This window comes from Pongo abelii, chromosome 20 (assembly GCF_028885655.2).
Source record: "Pongo abelii isolate AG06213 chromosome 20, NHGRI_mPonAbe1-v2.0_pri, whole genome shotgun sequence".
Lineage (NCBI taxonomy): Eukaryota > Metazoa > Chordata > Mammalia > Primates > Hominidae > Pongo > Pongo abelii.
In genome coordinates, this window is record NC_072005.2 from 7598316 (window position 1) to 7617085 (window position 18770).

The 18770-nt window shown below is 59.3% G+C and overlaps 3 protein-coding genes across 9 annotated transcripts; 1 reads left to right on the top strand and 2 right to left on the bottom strand.

The window, feature by feature from the left end:
• Positions 1-1052: 1052 nt before the first annotated feature.
• Positions 1053-11317, bottom strand: XAB2 (XPA binding protein 2). Its single transcript, XM_024238043.2, has 19 exons — positions 11131-11317; positions 9796-9944; positions 9393-9516; positions 8907-9104; positions 7751-7885; positions 7493-7657; positions 5944-6088; positions 5374-5525; positions 4877-4996; positions 4295-4426; positions 4063-4194; positions 3864-3977; positions 2666-2828; positions 2376-2566; positions 2077-2199; positions 1798-1969; positions 1469-1598; positions 1270-1379; positions 1053-1170 (listed from the first exon to the last, which is right to left on the bottom strand). Exons 1-19 carry the CDS (start codon positions 11179-11181, stop codon positions 1109-1111), a joined length of 2568 nt encoding a protein of 855 aa, XP_024093811.1. The 5' UTR covers positions 11182-11317; the 3' UTR covers positions 1053-1108.
• A 24-nt stretch (positions 11318-11341) lies between these two features.
• On the top strand, positions 11342-13274 carry LOC100456216 (protein PET100 homolog, mitochondrial). Its single transcript, XM_002828553.5, has 4 exons — positions 11342-11514; positions 12228-12314; positions 12478-12501; positions 13123-13274. Exons 1-4 carry the CDS (start codon positions 11488-11490, stop codon positions 13204-13206), a joined length of 222 nt encoding a protein of 73 aa, XP_002828599.1. The 5' UTR covers positions 11342-11487; the 3' UTR covers positions 13207-13274.
• Positions 13258-18718, bottom strand: PCP2 (Purkinje cell protein 2). 7 transcript variants are annotated; one of them, XM_054539500.1, is made up of 6 exons: positions 18669-18712; positions 18080-18430; positions 15061-15544; positions 14364-14478; positions 14041-14165; positions 13263-13458 (listed from the first exon to the last, which is right to left on the bottom strand). In XM_054539500.1, the coding sequence occupies exons 3-6, from the start codon at positions 15109-15111 to the stop codon at positions 13339-13341; spliced, it is 411 nt and encodes a 136-aa protein (XP_054395475.1). In that variant the 5' UTR covers positions 15112-15544; positions 18080-18430; positions 18669-18712; the 3' UTR covers positions 13263-13338. The 7 variants fall into 7 exon arrangements, with proteins under 7 accessions (XP_054395474.1, XP_054395475.1, XP_024092962.1 ...); XM_054539499.2 differs by having other exon boundaries at positions 13258-13458; positions 18080-18718; XM_024237194.3 differs by having other exon boundaries at positions 17930-18718.
• Positions 18719-18770: the final 52 nt, after the last annotated feature.

Sequence of the window (18770 nt, forward strand, 5' to 3'; positions counted from 1 at the left end):
TCTGAACTGATCTCTCGGGCTCGAGGTGTCCGACTGGCCCTTCCTGTGGCCTTGGCCAGCCCCGCTTGCTGGATTCTCCTGGTCTGTGGCTGTTGTTACTGGGCCTAACCAGCGTTTGGCATGGGGCCAACTTCTAACTTGATCTTGTCTCCCCTGGCCGGCCTGGTGTTTCCAGGCCTGGCATCTACCTCTGGGCCAGCGATTCCAGGTTTCTGTGAGATCTGTGTTTGACAATCCAGTTGCCCCCTTGGCCTTGCCTGGGTGCCTCAGATGTAAGGCCTGCCCTGCAACCCAGGCTGGCACTGGCTTCCCAGCTGCCACCCAGTTCTACCCAGCTCAGCCCTCCCCTCCTGTCTCACTTGCTTCTCTCCAGCCCTGTCACCTCCCTGCAAAGTCCAAGCCAATGGCCTGGGCCTCCCCATGTCCCCAGCTGCCTCCTGTCCACACAGCAGCCTGTGTGACCCATTCGAAGCACAAATCTGATTATATCCCTTGATGCTTAAAACCCCTTAATAGCCTAGAGCCCACTAATGGTTTCCCAGGCTTAGGACTAAGGACCACGCCCTGGTCCTGGGCCGTGCACAAGGTCTGGCGCCTGGCCCCCCTCCAGGCACAGAAGCGCGTTACTAATCACTTCCCAGAGCTGGGCCAGAGCCTGCCTGACTCCAAGACTTGAGGGCAAGGGCCAGTCCCTGGTGGGGAACAGACAGTGGGTGCCACCCCAGGGAGGCGGCAGCTGCCTGGGGCCACAGAAGAAGGGCTCTGAGAGGCAGGGGCTGGCGAGACCTGGGCAGCCAGGGGCTGGATCGCTCTTCCCAGGCTACAGAGGCTCAAGGAAGTTTCCGGGCAGGACCCACTCCAAGGCCCCAGGCAGCAGAGGGACTGGCCTCTCGAGTCCAGAACTGGCTCTGCGGGGTGAGGCCGGGCAGTGTCTGGCCTGGGGCCCAGCCGCCCCACCTCCCACAGCAGCCAATCCCGGCCCAAGGCCAGGCACTCCTGAGCTGTACTCCCTCGGGCACCTGGGCAGCAGGAAGGAGGCTCAGACCACGATATACAAACGTAGCTGTATTGGGGAGGGGGTGGGGAAGGGGGATAGGGGAGGGACAGGTCAGTCTTCCTTCAGGCTCCCGAACACTGCGGCTGGCACGCTCTGCTGCTCCAGCCTAACCTCTGTGGGGAAGGCGGGAGCCAGTCACCCTCCTGGCGTTGGCCTGTTCCCCAAGGCCCGCCCCGGCCCTGCCCCCATCCCTGCCCCCGCCAGGCCCTCACCGTTGGGCTCCAGGTCCATCTCGTCCTCGTCCTCGTCCTCGCCCAGCTGGATCTCCTCAGGGTTGACCTGCTGTGCCAGCTCTGCCAGCTCCTCCCGGGAGGCGTCACTCCTAGGGAGGGGCCATGCTGCCTCAGTTCCCCACCCCGGGACCCCTCGGGACCTGTCCCAGTCCTGTCCCATCCGAGGATCCGCCCTCACCTCACGAACAGGATCTTGCTCTGGGCGCGCAAGGGCTGGTCGCGCTCCGCTTCAGCCGCCAGCTGCTCTGCCCGCTGTTCCAGCAGCTTCATGTCGTCCATGCCGCTCTGCCCAGGGGCCAGGTCAGATACTAGTGGGTGGGAGCAGGGGGTCAGCGCCACGGGGGCCCCTCCCACACATCGGACGCTGCACTGTCCCAGTCCCCCAGGTGATGGCCCAGCCCTCAAGGAGATTGCCATCAGGATCCCAGGCTCCCAGACCCAGAAAGCCCAGGTCAGGCCGGGCTGAGATGCCCTGGATGAGGGACCCAGCCAGCTGGGACGGCTCACCGGTGCCCGTGGCACTGCCCGAGACCTTGAGCATCTGCGAGGCCATGAAGTTGACCTGCGTGTTGTATGTGGCCTGCACGCTGCGCCGGATACGCAGCATCTCCTTGATGGTGTCCTCGTTGCCATGCCGGACCTCGAAGTCCTTCCACGTCTGCCAGAACACGCCGGTCGTCTGTGTGGAGAGCAGGGCAGGGGTGGGTGTGTGTGCCCGTGAGCTGGCTGACTCCGCTGCAGCCCCCAACCCTGATGCCCGTCCCTCCCCACAGCCCCCAGCCCTACCCGGGGGTCACAGATCTGGGAGCAGAAGCTGTAGATGGCCCGGGCGCGGTCGATCTCCCCGAGCTTGCACTCCATGTCTGCAAATCTCAGGCACATCTCACGCGCATGCTCGTCCGACAGCACCTGGACACCAGGGTTGGGGAGGCCGGGAGTGAGGCCGGGGTAGCTCGGGGGCTCCCAACACACCATGGCCATCCCTGTGCTTCCAGAAGGCTCCTCCCCAGCCCCTCCCACCTGTCTGGACCCCTTCCGTCTGCTCAGGGACCTCCGGCCCCGGCCCAGCCCCCCACGGTGGGTACCTCAATGGCCTTTTGGTAGATGCCGCGGGTGTGGGTGACCCCATAGATCTCGGCCGCCCGCTTGATGTAGATGTTGAACATGTCGTACTGCTGGGCGGGCTCCACGGCCCTGGTGGCACGCTCGTACACGGCCATGGCATGCCGGGCCAGGCCCCACTCCTCCTCCAGCTGCGCATACAGCAGGTACAAGGCTGGGCGGGGAAGGGGGGAGAGGGGAGCATGGTCAGCCGAGGCCAGTCAGAAACCCAGCCCGCCCACAATCCCCACCCCAAGCCCTCTGCGCGCCTCACTCTTGGCGTATTTTGGGGGGCAGCCATCCAGAGCCTGTTCAAACAGGTCCCGCGCCCGCTCCAGCTTGCGGCCCCCATAGCGGGCAATGAATTTGGTCAGGTAGGTGCTCCAGATGTCGGACACGTTGGGCCACTTGAACAGCGAGATGCCGCGCTCGTACGCCTGTTACCACAGGGAGAGTCACATGTGAAAATCTGCAGATAGAGACCACCAGGCACCCGGGATGTCCTTGGGCGACGTCTGTAGGGAGCCCGCCGGGATCTCCCTTGGGGCCCTTCCCTGTCCACGCCTCCCTGTCCCTAATGGCAGTTGTGGGGGTCTGTCCTCTGCACTGTCTCCCTCTGTGAGAACCCCAAGAACAGGGGTGCAATGGGACCTGCTAAGCACAGTCTGGCCCCATAGGAGGTGACATGATGGGTGAAGGTGGGTGGCTCCCCAGCTCTGCTGATGCTGGCTGCCTGTCCCCAGGGAGGAGGTTGCACCCCCTGACAGAGAGGCAGGCAGTAGCACGCATGTGCATGTAGGACCTCCCCATTTGCGTATCTGTATAACGCCCACACGATCCATAGAAACACACACTCAAACATGACTGCTCCGGCCGCGGGACAGGGCCTTGCCACGGCGACACGCAACACACCCCCTGGACCCCACAACCCGTCTCCTGAGCAGTGGGGCAGGGAAAGCCCGCACACACTGGCACCAACACCCTCCCCACGAGTGATGGGTGCACATGGAAGTAGGACTCTGTGCCTGCTATGGAATGCACTGTGCCCCCCCAAAACACTCATATGCTCAAATCTTAACCCCCAGTACCTCAGAAAGTAGATTCGTTTGAAGATGAGATCATTAAGTTAAACTGAGGTCGTTAGGGGCCTCCTAATCCATTATGCCTGATGTCCTTTTAAGAAGAGGAAATTTCAAAAGTGACACACACACACAGAGAAGGCCACACAAAGACAAAGGGAGAAGGCGGCTGTCTGTAAGCTGAGGAGAGAGGCCTCAGGAGGAACTAGCCCTGCCCATGCCTCAATCCTGGACTTCCAGCCTGCAGGACGGGGAGAAGCTGAATCTCTGTTGTTTACATCACCCAGTCTGTATACTGTGTCACACAAGCCCCAGCAGACTTGTAAGTTGCCGAGGACCCCTGGGGAGGGGACACCGCCATCAGGGGCCTCTGGGTCCGCCCCAGCCCCTCACTTTGAAGCTCTCCTCGAAGTACTTGTGCTCCTCCAGGAACATGGCATAGTTGATGACGATCTGGGGCGTCGCGATACGCAGGTCCAGGATGCGGTCATACACGGCCTTAGTGGACTGCGGGGGTGGGGATGGGAAAGGTCGGAGCTGGTTCTGGAGCTGAGTCCGGTGCCCCGTCCCTCCCCAGCCACAGGCAGCTCACCTGGAAGGTGCCGAGGCTCTCCTCCAGGTCAGCGAGCATGGACCAGACCTTCAGCGACTTGTACACGCGGTTCTGCACAGGCTCTGAGCCATCAAAGTACTCGGCCCGGCGGGCAGGCAGCGCCGTGGCCTTCTGCAGGGGCAGACAGCGGCCGGGGAGGCACTCAGGGGCTGTCCCCAGCCCTTGCCGTACAATCTGCAGCCCCCACCCCACAGCCTGGGCCTGTTCTCACTCGCAGCAGCCGCAAGGCCTCATCGTAGTTCTCGTGTCGGAGCTCCAGCTCCCCGCACTGACACCACACGCTTGCCAGGTCATCCACCTGCTTGAAATTCACCTTGGTGGCCTTCTCCAGGATGACGCGGGCCTGCCGGGGCGGGCAGAGGCGAGGCTGAGACCCTGCCCACCTGGACAGCCCCCACCATCAAGGGTCAGAAAGGCCACCATGCTCACAAACATACAGGCACAAACACACAGGCACATGCACACGCACACACACACAGGCACACGCACACGCACACACACACAGGCACACGCACAGGCACACGCGCACAGGCACACACAGAGGCACGCACAGGCACACGCACAGGCACACACGCACACACACAGGCATATGCACAGGCACACACACAGGCGCACACACACACACAGGCACACGCACAGGCACACACACACACAGGCACATGCACAGGCACACGCACACACATGCACACACGCACACATCCATGCACACACACAGGCACACAAACATACATGCACACACATACAAGCACGCACACATGCATGAACACACAGGCACACACAACAGGGTGCTCACATCGTCCAGCTGCCCGTTGTCCTCATAAAACTTGGCAAACGCCACCCACAGAGTGTGGGGCTTGCCTGTGGCCTTGAAGGGGTCCACCGTCTGCACAGCCTCTGTGTAGGTGTTGATGATCTGGGGACAGGAGGGAGGAGGTCACATACAGGACTCAGGACCCTGCAGATGACGGTCGGGGCAGAGCTGTGGCTGAGGGGTGGGGCCTGGAGGGTGCTGTGGCCCCCGTCGGGAGAGGCCAGGAAGGAACTATGGTCCTTGCCAATGGTCGGGACCGAGAGAGAGTTGTGGCCCTCCAAGGGGCGGGGCCAGGAGGGACTGTGGCTCTGAGGGGCAGGGCTAGAGCAGGACGAGAACTCCAAGAACAGGGGTGGAATTGGACCTACTAAGCTGAGTCAGGCCCCTAGGAGGTGACATTATGGGTGAACGTGGGTAGCTCCCCAGTTCTGCAGGAAACTGTGGCCCTCAGGGGCAGGACCGGGGCAGCCTTCACACACCTCCCGGGGGCGGCCCTGGTGCAGGGCGACACGCTTGTGCCACTCGTGCACGTGGTGTGGGTTTTGGCGCAGCAAGACGCTGTTGAGGAGCAGGGGCCGCCGGCTGATGAGCTGCTCAAAGCGGGCCAGGCGTAGCTCCAGGTCCACATCATCTGGGAGCCGCGAACATGTTCGTGAGGGGCAGAGACCCAGGATGCAGGTCCCCGGATGTCACCGCCTCCGCTGCCCACCCTCACTGCCCTCTAACCCCCAGCCAAGTGCTCTGGGCCCTAGACACTCAGCTCGGGTGTCCACCTGAGCCCCACCCCCAGCCCCAGGTACTGCGGATATCCCCTCCTACCCGCACTGTTCCCCTAGCCCTCCTGCCCTGCCAGGATCTGGCCCAGGCCTGAGACGTGTCCCCATTCCTGGCTCCTCCAAGACCCCCACACCCCCTGCATCCACCCAGCCTCCTTCCCTGCTGGCCCCCAGCTGAGCCTCCTGGGGCTGCCTCACCTGAGATGTGTCCCACCCCTACCGCTAATGTGCACTCAGCTCTCTCCCCACCAGCCGGGGCCCCCAGAGGCTCACCCTCCTCCTCGCGCCCCAGCTCTGAGGCGGTCTCCATCTTTGCGGCGATCATGCTCTCCTCGAACTGGGCGTAGCTGTCAAACACCTGTGTGAAGTCCCGCACGGTCATCACCGTCCGGATGGCCTCCTCGTACACGTCCCGAGCCTGTGGAGACCCAGGGAAGGGGAGGTGAGAGGAAAGTGACGCAGGGGACAGGCAGCAGCACTCTTAGTACCAGCCCCAATCTGGAACCCCTGGGGGCCTTCTGGGGGCCCATCCAGCACCTCTGGGCAGTGATCCCAGGACAGAGCCTCAGTGGAGCCTTCTCACCCCCACCCTGCCCTGCACTGCCAGGGTGATCTTGGGAGCTTCAGGACCTCCTCAGTAAAGCGGGCAACTGCCCTTTGTGCACAGTGACCTCAGGCTCAACTGAGACACATGTGTGAAGCACTTGGCACCCAATAAATGGCCAAAAACCCCCCAGCACCTATGGGTCCACCCTGCAGGGACCCTCGCCTCAGCTCATCCTCCGAGGGCTCAGAATTTGCTCCAAAGCACCCCTCTCGCTTGCCTGACCCTCTTCCCCAGCCCGCCTGTCCCCCACCTGGCTCACCCGCCCCAGCTCAGGTCCCCTTTCTACCCAGCCCTGACGGGTCTTGCCCTGCTGCCTCCAACAGCCTTGGCCTACACGTGCCCCTGGAAGGGGCGCTGTGAAGCGCATGCCGCCCACACCGCACTGGCAGCTCCCCCAGCCAGCAGCACGGCCAGCCCGTTTGGCTTTCGAGGCTCCCAATCTATCTTCCCTGGGTTCCTGAGCCTCCCTGCTCTCGGCTCCAGTCCCCTCTGCACCCATCTGCCCCCAGGCCATCCCCTGAGCTTGCCACTCCACTGCCTGCAAAGAGCCATAGTCAGCTAACCCCTGAGGGAGTGGCCCTCACGCCACGTACCTCCTCAGTGCTGCGCCTGCGTCACTGAGCTGATTGGTGACAGGCAGTAACTGTCACCCTGATTTTACAAATGAAGACACCCCGCCTTAGTGGGGCCAAGGCCGCACAGCCAGAGGGTGAACCCTGAACGCGGATGTGGCTGACTCCAAGGCTGATGTGCTTGCGGGCGGGAGTGTTCCCCTCCCCTCACCAGGATGGCAATCATGTGCAGGGACATGCATGTCTGTCACAAATGGCACTTTTTTTTTTTTTTTTTGAGATGGAGTCTCGCTCTGCCACGCAGCCTGGAGTGCAGTGGTGCGATCGCAGCTCACGGCAACCTCCACCTCCCAAGTTCAAGTGATTCTCCTGCCTCAGCCTACAGGCGCTCACCGTCATGTCTGACTAATTTTTGTATTTTTAGTAGAGATGGGGTTTCACCATGTTGGCCAGGCTGGTCTTGAACTGCTGACTTCAAGTGATCCTACCGCCTCGGCCTCCCAAAGTGCTGGGATGACAGGCATGAGCCACCGCGCCTGGCCATAAATGGCACGTTTTCTGCCTGTGCATGTGTCAACATGTGTCCCCGAGTGTCGGAGGGAGACCCCGCCCCGAACCCAGAGCCCCGTGTGCCAGCATGCACCTTCTCGAAGTGGCCGCTGCGGATGTAGTAGTCAGCGAGAGAACACCAGAGCTTGCCCAGCTGGTCGGTGAAGCGGGTGAGGCCCCCGCGGATGATGGCGTCCACATTGAGGGACTGTACCTTGTCCGGATTCTGGGAGATGAGGTCGCACAGCTCGTGCCACAGCTGCAGGGCATGGGGCAGTGGGGGGAGAGTCTCAGGCTCAGTCACGGAGAGGGGTGGCCCTCCCACCCGGCTCCCGGCTCCCGGCAGGCCCACCTGGTAGTTGGACTTGCCGGCCTTGGACACGAAACGCTCATCGTTCACCACAGTGGCCAGGCGCTGGGCGGCCTCATCCAGCCGGTCACTTGACTTGAGGTACTCAATGTACTCCTCTGCACTCTCGGGACTCAGCTGGGGACCGAGCCACCCCTCAGGCAGTCAGTGGGGTGGCAGGGCTACGCCCACCTCCTGATTCAGTGGCTTTGGGGCGCCCCCCCACCCCCACCCATTTACGACTGTCTTGGGCAAAAGCAAGCCCTGTCAAACCAGCCTCAGCCCCACTGGGTTAGGCTCAACCCCCTATGGCTGTCAAACCAGCCTCAGCCCCACTGGTCCAGCCCAGTTCCTACTGGTCTAGCCTCAGCCCCACTGGGCTAGGCTCAACCCTCTATGGGTCCTGCCTTGGCTCCACTGGTCCAGCCTCAGTCCTGACTAGACGAGCTGTGGACTTTTTGGGTTAGCCTTGACCCACAAGGGCACAGCCTTGACTGCAGTGGTCCAGTCTCAGCCCCAATGGTCCAGCCTTGGTCCTTTTAGGTTAGAATTGACCCCCAACCCACAATGGGTCCAACCTTGGCTCCACTAGTCCAGCCTCAGTCCTGACTGGTCTAGCCTTGGCCTCTTTGGGTCGGCCTTGATCACATGGATCCAGCCTTGACTATAGTGTCCAGCCTGGGTCCCATGGGTCTAGCCTCAGTCCTGACTGGTCCAGCTTAGAATCCAAATGTCACAGAACAGATACTACAAGTTTGAGCAAACCATGCCCCACTCCCGCCCGGCTGGTGCTTCCACTCTCCACCCTGCCTGCTTCTCCCCACCCCTATTCCTGGCCCTTATCATGGCTGTGGTTTTACTCTAGTTCATGCCATCAGCTCATATGCATCTGTCTTCCTAGTTAGACTAAAAGCTCCGTGCAGGCAGGGAGTGTCTTAGTCACACTGTCCTCAGCACCCATCACTATGCCTAATGTGAAACTGGTGTGAGCAAACTATTTGGAAAATAAAGACGTGAATCACGGACAACAAAACACATGCATCTCCAGGAGCCTCTTCCCACATCCCGTCTGCTGGGTGACATCCTACACGGAGCTAGTGTCACAGTGAGGCCGTTTCTGGAAACTAACCTGGGGAACCAGCGCACCTGCTCGGCTCACCTTGAGGAAGCGCCGATAGCCTCGCACAGCTGTCTCAGGCAGTGGGTGTGAGCGCAGGAAGCGCAGATACAGGGGCCAAATTCGAGAGTGCTGAGTGATAGGCAGTGCCCGGAGGGCACGGTCGAAGGTGCGGCGGGTATGTGTGACGCGCCCCTGGTCCATGAGGAACTGGCAGTAATCTAGCCACAGACGAGGCATCTGGGGGTGTGGGGAGAGGCGGCTGGGGCTAAGCCACGGACTCCATGGCCTGGCCACAGACACTCGATGTCCTGTGGCTGAGCCACACCTGGGGCCTCCACATAAATGCAGCGGGACCCCAGAAACCCCCAGCTCCAGGACTGAGTCCAGCCCAACTTCCCGTGCAAAGAAGCAACAGGAATCCAAGCCCCCATCCCTAACGTGCTGAGCCCAGCCCCTGTCCCCACCCCACCCACCACCATGGACTGAGCCCCTCCTCCCGATTCATCCCCTCGCCTAGCCCCAAACCTTGTGCATGAACACAAAGGCCCTCTCATGACAGTTGTTGACATCTTCATAGGCGGGGTCGGTCACACAGCGATGCTTCACCTGTGCCCGACGCGCCTTCAGGTATCGGTACCAGAGTTTGTAGCTGGGGAATAGGAGGGGACAGATGCTGATCAGTCAGCTTTATGGACCCCCCCCCCAGAACCATTTGCCCTGCCCCAGTTGGCAAGTGTGGGAGGGGTGACATGTCTCAGCAATGACAGGGACAGACTGGGACATCAGAGAAGGTGTGCTGACCCATCAAGGGATGTACAGGTCAGTGATGGAACACGAAGCAATCACCCGGGACCTACTTAGCAGTTTTGTTATAACTGGACCAGGTGGGGTGGGGGCTGGTGGGCAGGGCAGCTGGAGCCATTCCCACCTGCAGGGCAGCAGCTTGAGTGCACGCTCGTATAGCTGATTGAGCCTGGGCTTCGGGGCGCCCTGTTTGAACTCGATGTAGCGAAGCCAGCATTTGACAGAGAACTGGTTCCGCATGATTTCCTCCTCATAGGGGAGGTCCTCTTCCTCCTGCCAGGGCCAGGGAACGGGAAGAAGAGAGGCCTACCCTCAGAGCCTGTGTGCAGCACCATCCCACTGCTGGGGCTCACGTCCAAACTCCGGACTTTTACTTAGATCCCACCACCCACCAAGAAAGTCAGGTCACCAGATGCCCAGGCACCAAACCAGATGCCCAGACACCAAGACAGTGGCCCAGACCTTTACCCCTCAGAATTCAACTACCCAAAATCGAACCCAAATCATCAGACTTCTCAATCTTTAGGGCTCTGGGCCAGGAATGAGTCCGCATCACCACTCGCTTTCTGCCCCAGATGGTCAGACTCCTTAGATACCAAGGCCCTGGCCCAGATGCCAGGCCTCTGTCCTGGACACCAGACCCCACTTCTTCAAAACGTGCCTCTTCCCAGACACCAGGTCTTTGGCCCCTCAGACTCCCACTGTCACCATCTGACCCATCTCCACCCCAGGCCCAGATGACCAGATCTTTACCCCAGCCACCAGGGCTCTCAGGTCCAGATTCCAAGCCACTAGCCCCGCCCCCAGGATCCCACTAGCCAGCGTCTAGCTCAGCTCTGCCCCAGAAGTTAAAAGCTAGGCCTTTATCTCATAAGAGGAGTTATACACCAGAAGCCAAGCCTTTAACTCTGCACACCAAGAATCTGGTGAAGATGTCACGCCTCTGTTCCAGACAGCAAGTATTTCATTGGCCATCGCCTGACAAGCTCCACATCACCAGGGTTCTTCTAGCCTGGCCACCACCCCAGAAACTGTCATGCTGCAGTCCAGGCCTAGAGACCGCTATCCAGAAAATCAAGCCTTCATCCCAGAAACCAGAACCCTGGCCTCGTAATCACGCCTTCACTTCAGACACCGGTCTTCACCTCTCAAGGTTCAGTTATGCGATCTCCCTCCTCTCCCATTCCCTGCACGCCCCCATTTCCGCCCCTGGTTCGGGAAGCTAGACGCTTCCCTTCGACACTAGTTTTCTACTCAGACCCTAAAATACAACACCATATTTTTACTCCTGGACAGTTCGGTGCGGACATGACGATCCGGTCTCTGGCCCGTTAGGGTTCCCAGCCCTTGGCCTGGCAGTTTCGGCCTAAATCCCCTTGGCGACCCGGCCCCGATCCCCTGCGGCGTCCAGGTCCCAATGCCCCAAAGCAGGCCACCCCCGGCTCCTCTGTGGACTCACGAAGACAAGGTCCGGCCGCTCGGGCCGCGAGAGTCGCGCCATTACCACCATTTTTCTGGATGCCCAGGTACAGGCGAAGAGTCGCGCGCTTATGACGTCTATACTGACGGCCCGCCCCTCCGAGCCAAACCCGCTTTCTATTGGTTACATCCTCTTTGACAGACAGGCCCACGTTATTGACTTCGTCTCGACGACGCCAGCGACCGGAAGCAGAATAGGGGTGCCAGAAGATGCGTCATCAGGATACACATTGACCAATCAGCTTCAGTAATGGAGCGTGCAAAACACCAGTGAGCTTCTGTCTTGCTGGAGGGTCGGCTTTGGGCGGAAGTGGCTTTGTTGACCGGGAGAAACGAGATGGGGGTGAAGCTGGAGATACTTCGGGTCAGTGGACACGGGAGTGGGTTGGGAGGCTTGGCAGGGGATCTTCCTGGATCTGAAGATGAGGTTGGAAATGGGGGGACTTCAAAGGAAGAGGGCGCTCCAAGGAGAAAGCTCTTAAGATTTGAGAGGAACCTTTCTGGTTGGAAATCCAGGAGAGGGGACGCTGGGTTGGGGGGTGGTTCTCGGATTTGGGCTTCTGGGTTTGGGGGCTGCGGGAGGGCTTGTCCGAGTAAGGACCTCAGAGAGGGGTGAGCTGAGAAGGGGGCTCTAAAGAAGGAGGACTTAAGATCCTGGGGGAGCTCTCAGCCTCGTGATGGGTGGGTGTCTATGACAGGGAGATTCCTAGACTTCGAGAAGTGGAGTTGAAGAGGGACGCCTCCTGGGTTTGGGGGTGCTCCCGGGATCTTAAGTGGGGATGGGTAATGAGGTCTCGAGGAGATGCTTTTGATTGTAGCTGGGGCCTCTGTGTGTCTGTCTGTCTTTGAGAGGAAGACTCCAGCTCAGGGGGGACTTTCAGGAATGAGGCCTCCTGGATTATAGGAGTTAGGTTTTAGGATGCGAGGTTTCTGTACCCTTGGTGGGAGTTCTGGGGTTCTTGGGTCGGCCGTAACGAGGCGCTTCTAGACTCTGCAGTAGGATGGGTCCCCCAGGCTCTGAGGAGCCTCTGCACATTGCTTGGGGGAGCTCACCTCACCCACCCTCTGCCATTCCAGATGATAATCTACCTCACTTTCCCTGTGGCTATGTTCTGGGTTTCCAATCAGGCCGAGTGGTTTGAGGACGATGTCATACAGCGCAAGGTGGGCATAAGAGGAGTGTTGGAGGGTTCATTCCAGGGGTGGGAGAGGGTGTGGGGCACCAGTCTGCTGGGGACCAATGTCTGCCTCCCATAAGCCGACTCTACCCTGATGTGGGGCTCTGGAGGCCTTTGGCTCGTGTCCCAGTTGTGACTTTTCCTTACAGAGGGAGCTGTGGCCACCTGAGAAGGTAAGTGATCTCTTCTTCCTGCCAGAGGGATGGAGGAGGCTGGATTCTTGTATCCGGGATGGGTTTTAGATGAAAATTTTAGGCCAGGCATAGTGGCTTATGCTTGTAATCCCAGGGCATGGGAGGCTGAGGTGGGTAGATCACTTGAGGTCAGGAGTTCAAGACCAGCCTGGCCAACGTGGCGAAACCCCATGTCTACAAAAATACAAAACTTAGCCAGGCGTGGTGGCAGGCGCCTATAATTCCAGCTGCTTGGGAGGCTGAGGGAGGAGAGTCACTTGAACCCAGGAGGCGGAGGTTGCAGTGAGCCCAAGATCACGCCACTGCACTCCAGCCTGGGCAATAGAGTGAGACTTTGTCTCAAAAAGAAACATTTTACTCTCAGCCATGAGTAACAAACCGATAGCAGAGGAGTAGATGGTTTCCTTATTGCCTTCTCCTGGAAGAGTGAAGCGGATCCCACTCGGACCCCTTTGTAATTGGCAGGGGGCTTCCAGTGAAGACACTGAACCCTGAAGCCGTCGTCTGGGGCAGGGTGTGGGAGATGGGGGGGAGGGGGTTCCCGGCTCTGAGGTGTGTGCCCCTCCCCCCTTCCTGTCCCACCTGCTTCTCCACCTCTAGCTTCAAGAGATAGAGGAATTCAAAGAGAGGTTACGGAAGCGGCGGGAGGAGAAGCTCCTTCGCGATGCCCAGCAGAACTCCTGAGGCCTCCAAGTGGGAGTCCTAGCCCCTCCACTGATGAAATATACATATATTCAGTTCCTTGTTATTCATTTAAGTGTTTTATTCTTTTATCAGTTTTTGGGGGCTGAGTGAGACCCAGGATGCCTCAGGCCCTCAGGGGGCTTGTGTCGGGGGCTGGGGGCTGCTGTTCCGACGGAAGCCGAGAGCGGTCGGATCCTGAGGGGTGAGCAGGGGTTGGGGACTGAGGGTCCCAGCTCGTTTCTGTGCTCCGTCCTGTGGATGAAGAGGGGTCAGCCAGGGGGAGAGCTCAAGGGCAGTGCCGGCCAGAGGTGGCGAACATTGGAGAGAGGGCACAGGTAGGCACCGTGTCCCACCTCATCGTGAGCACTGGTCTATGTTTACCCTCAATATCTGCCATTTAGGGTGGCATTTGAGTGTGAGGTGGCAGGTCTTGGGGCCCTCGCTGGGGTCTTGATCAGAACCCAAGCTTCGTGTATGTGTAAAGTCAACACGTGAGTATGCAGATGTATATATCCTATGCATGAGCTTACGTGCCCTCCTCCCTGGGGTACTTTCCTAGGAAGGGGTCCTATTTTCTCCCTTTGGCCTCCCCAGAACCTTCAGACTTGGGGGCAGGAGCCACAAGTTCCAGCCACGGGTATGACACTAGCATGGCCCCTGTATAACCTTGGGCCCCTCTAGCCACTGCCTGGGCCTTGGTCCTCCCATCTAAAGTCAGGGCGGTGGATGGACAGAGGTGGGGCAGGCCCTGTTCCCTCCTGGCTGGGGTGGAGGGCAGGATCGGAGAGCACTTCCTGGCGGGTTTCTCCTCGGCATCGCCAGAACATCACCTACCTTGGACCCCACGGGCTGGAAGCCGGGCAGGCTGCTGACTGTCACACGTTGGTCATCCATGCGGCGGCCCTGGGTACTGGCCAGCATGTCCATGAAGCTGTCCATCTCGGGGGTGAGGTCGCTCTCTGCGTGGACGTTCACAGACTTGGGAGGACACAGCCGGACTGGGGGCCCCCAACCCTACCCCTTCACCCCCACGCAGATGCTTCAGGGTGCACAACCACCTCCCACACCCCGTGCCCCCAGGCCCTCCAGATGACCACCCGCCCTGCACTCCCACCCCGTTGACGCGCCATGGACGGCACCCCCGTGCCCATGCTCACGACTCTTGGTGGTCTGGCCCGGCCCGGCCTGCAGTGAACAGCGCTGCCCCTCCATCCGGTCGCCCTGCACGTGGCTCAGCAAATTGAAGAAGCCCTCCTGGTCTGGGGAGCCCGCCTGGGGACAGACCTGCTCAGTCTGGTTGGCCCTTCAGCTTGGGGGCCCCTCCTCAAACTTCCCAGCCAGCCTGTTCACACCCTGACCCCAGGGCTTGCCGTCCCCGCTTCCTCAGCTCTCACCATGGTCCCCGCCGATCCTCTCTGCAGAGCTGTTCTGAATGAGACATGAGTCTCCTTCCCAATCCCGGCCCCCGCCCCAGGGGCCCTGGCCAGCAGTGCCACTTCACGTGGTACCGCCTCAAGGGACAGGCTCCGATGCCAGTGTCCCGCCGTCCTAGATTGGGGCCTGATGAGTGTGGCCTGGGAGCTGGGACACGAATCAGGGAAACATGGCCCAGGAGCTACCCCCAGGTCCCAGCATCTCCCATCAATAGGGGTCCATACGGACAGCCCTGCCCTCTGCCCTGGGGCCTGGCACTCAGACCGCCAAGCCCACCAGCCCCTTTCTACAGCCACAACTGGGTCAGGGGGTCCTAGGAGACTCACTCGCTAATTAGGTGCCCTACAAACTAATTAGTCTTGTCAATCACGGGCTCTGAGACCTTGAGCTGGGGGTGGGGTGGGGGCAGGGCCCTCTCACCTCGGCACAGGGGCCTGAGCCTTCCTCCGTCTTCTCTTCCTGGTCCATCATGTCCCTGGACTCCGGTCGCTTTTCTGCTGGCCTCTGCCCCGGCCCAGTGCCAGAGAGGGCCTTTTAAACGTCCAGGACGTGGGGGTGTGGATTCCCCCCATCCCCAAATCCCCAGCTCATGCCCCATCTGCTCCCACCCAAGCTTAAGCCCCATAAAGATCATCCAGATAATTGTTTGCCCACAACGATGCTGGATCTGGCATGGGGGGTAGGGGGCAGGGCGACCTGAGCTTGGACCTCGCTGGGCCCAGCAGCAATGACCGGACCCCGGGGACTCTCGGGTGTGATGTCACAAAAGGCCTGAGCAGCGTCCCCACAGTTGGAGAAGGGAGGCCGACAGTGTAGGGTGGTAGCTGGCTTAGGCGAGGACTTGCAGGTGTCCACACCCAGCCACCCAGGTTCCCCCACTGGCTCCTGGAAGGGCAGCTGCCACCTGCAGTCGGTAGAGAAAGAGGAGGTTGGAGTCAAAGTCCCCTTCCCTCCCTCTCTCTCCGCACCTGCCTCAGACACCACCAGCCACCCTAGCTCCAGCTCTGTCTCCTTGGCAGCAAGTCAAGGGGTCTCCCAGCCACCCTTCCTTCAACCCACTGTCCCTGGAGCCTGGTTGCCTGCCCCAGACCCCAAAACAAGAAAGTCTGGGGTCTCCTGTTCCCACACCACCCAAATGCCAGGTTGAGCTATCTCCTCTCCTCTATCACCCTAGCCCCAGGTGGGAACAGGAGGTGAGACTCCCTGGGGACAGAGGCAGGCGGGGAGAGGACATCCCTGCCTTTTCCCCCGAGCCGCTGTGGCTTTCCCTCAGTGCCCAAGCAGGGGATGCCACGGGGAGGTCCCCATCCCCTTCCCTGCGCTCCCCAAGACGCCTTTACGGAAACCAGTGGAAGTTTCATCTCAGAATGAATGGGCTGCACTATCACCACCTCTGCCCGAGGCTCCCCTGTTCCACAAAGGGCCAAGTTCACACTCTCTCCCTCTATGCCAATGAAGTGACCCCTCCTCAGCACGTGTATCCCTTTCCTAGGCCTAGCCAGAACAAAGTGTCATAGACCAGATGGCTTAAAGCAACATAAGTTGACTTTTATTATATATTTTTATAAAGAGATGAGGTCTCACTATATTGCCCAGGCTAGTCTCAAACTCCTGGGTTCAGGTGATCCTCCCGCCTGGGCCTCCCAAAGTGCTGGGATTACAGGCATGAGCCACCATGCTCAGCCTTTTAAATTTCTTTTTAACAAATTTATTGAGCCGACGTTCCAGAGGCCAGAGCCTGAAATGAAGATGTTGGCAGAGCTGTGCTCCCTCTGAAAACCAGGTCTCAGGAGCCCTCCTTGCCCTTCCCTGGCTTTTGGCAGTGGCCTGCCGTCCTTGGTGTCCTTGGCTTGTCACTGCAGCTCTTCACTCCCTGCTTCCGTGGTCACATGGCATTCTCCTTCTGTGTCCCAGTCTTCATATACCCATTTCCCCACCCCCCAACCACCTACACAGAATCAGGTAGACATATAACTATCTTACAAGGACACCGGTGATATTGTATTAGGGGCTTACTCTACTCCAGTGTGACCTCATGCTCACTGCTAATATCTATAATAACCCTATTTCAAATAAGATCCTATTGTGGGGTATAGGGGATTAGTACTTCATATCTTTTGGGGGTTAGTGGTGAGGTGGCTGGCCCTATCAGCTCTCCGTCCCCCCAAGGGGTCAGGCTGAGAAGCTGGAGGCGGTCCTGGCTTCCATCCCCCCAGGATCTGGAGGGTTCCCCGCCTTCCCCTGCTCAAAACTCTTCCCTTCTCAAGACAAAACCCAAACACCTAGGGGTTGTGGAAATGTTCTAAAATGTATTGTGGTAATGGACACACAACTCCAAAAATACTGAAAGCCATTAACTTATGCACCTTAGGTCAGCGAGTTGTATGGTATGTGAATTATATCTCAGTAAAGCTTTTAAAAAAGGAGGAAGGGGCAGGGTGCAGTGGCTCATACCTAAAATCCTAACACTTTGGGAGGGCAAGGCAGGAGGATCCCTTGAGCCCAGGAGTTTGATACCAGCCTGGGCAACATAGGGAGACCCTGTCTCTTAACAACAACAACAAAATCAGCTGGGCACGGTGGTGTGCACCTGTAGTCCCAGCTACTTGGGAGGCCGAGGTGGAAGAATTCCTTGAGCTCAGGAAGTCGACGCTGCAGTGAGCTATGATCGTGCCACTGCCCTCCAGCCTGAGCAACAGAGCGAGACCCGTCTCTTTACAAAACAAAAACAAACAAAAATGGGGAGGAGGGAGAAGAAGGAAGAAAGGAAGGGAAAAGGAAAGGAAAGGAAAGGAAGAAATAGCTCAAACTCCTACCTACGGTTGCCAACCGTCCTGGTTTGCCTGTGACTGTGCTATTTTTAGCACTGAAAGTCCTGCATCCTGGCACTGGGATGGGTCAGTCTGACCTTGTCCTACAGAAGTCCGGCCCCTGCTGCCCCCACCCTCCAGCCTTCTTAAGCTCGGGGCTCCTCCCTTCTCTACCTGGACATGCTGTGTGGCTGCTTCTAGAATTCATTCAGGGATAATGTCAAAAGGCTGCTTCTTCAGAGAGGCCCTCGGGGGTCATCCTCAATAAAGTCCCCTCCCACCCCTACCTTCCGTGGCCCTTGCTGTCACATTAGTTTATTTCCTTTAGGGCAGCGTGGATCCTTTCCTATCTCCCCCAGAACTTCGGGTCTGATTCACTCCCTATGTCCCATGTAAGCGGCAGGGGGCTTGGTACCTTCATCAACACGGCGGAGCGAAGGAACCAGCTCAGACCAGCAAGAGTCTGTTTACACACATACCTCGCACCTTAAATCGGAGACCTCATTTTGTATGGGTGCTGCTGGGGGCTGTGCCTTCCAAGCGACAGGACACACAGCAGAAGCAGCTTCTGAAATTCCGAGTTGAGTGTGTTGTGTGTGTGTTTGCAAGCATTTGAGGGCGTCACTCACCCCATGTGTGTATCAGCATGTTAATTCGATTGTTGGTCCACGAGGGTAAGCGTGGCTCCTCCCGGAAGAGGGTAAGGCTGTGACAAATGCTCCCCGGGGACAGGCTCCTGGCTTGAATTCCAGCAGGCTCACTCGTCGTGGCCTTGGATTAGGGATCCCGCTAAGCCTCGGTTTCCTCGTCGGCACCGCAGTCCAGGTCGGGACATCGGGCAGGACTGAATGAAAATTATGTCCAGGTGCCTGCACACAAGAGGTCTCCAGCAGGTGCCTGCTCACAAGAGGTCTCCAGGCCTCCTGAATCCATCAAAAGTTATCCAAGACGGCTGCTGCTGCTGCTGCTGCCTCTAAACCCTGAAGTACAGAAGGCAAGTAGGTCAAGATCCCAGGCCCAGACAGTGGCGGCCCGGTGGCATCGAGTGGGTGCCGTGTATCTTGCAGGCACGGAACCTCCCGGGGAAGATGGAGGGATTATTGCCCTGCGATCCCGCTTCGCACGCAAGCCAGGAAGTGTGTGTCTGAACTCCCGTCTGTGAGCGTGTCGTCGAGGTGTGCCCCTCCCGCGACTTCGTGCTCGGCAGCGCGGACGCACCTGCCCGTCCTCCCCGCCAGGGACTCAATTTCCTGGGCCTGGGCGAGAACCGACGGCGGGGAGGGGCCAGGTGCGCAGTGGGCGGGGACAGGGCCCGCGGGG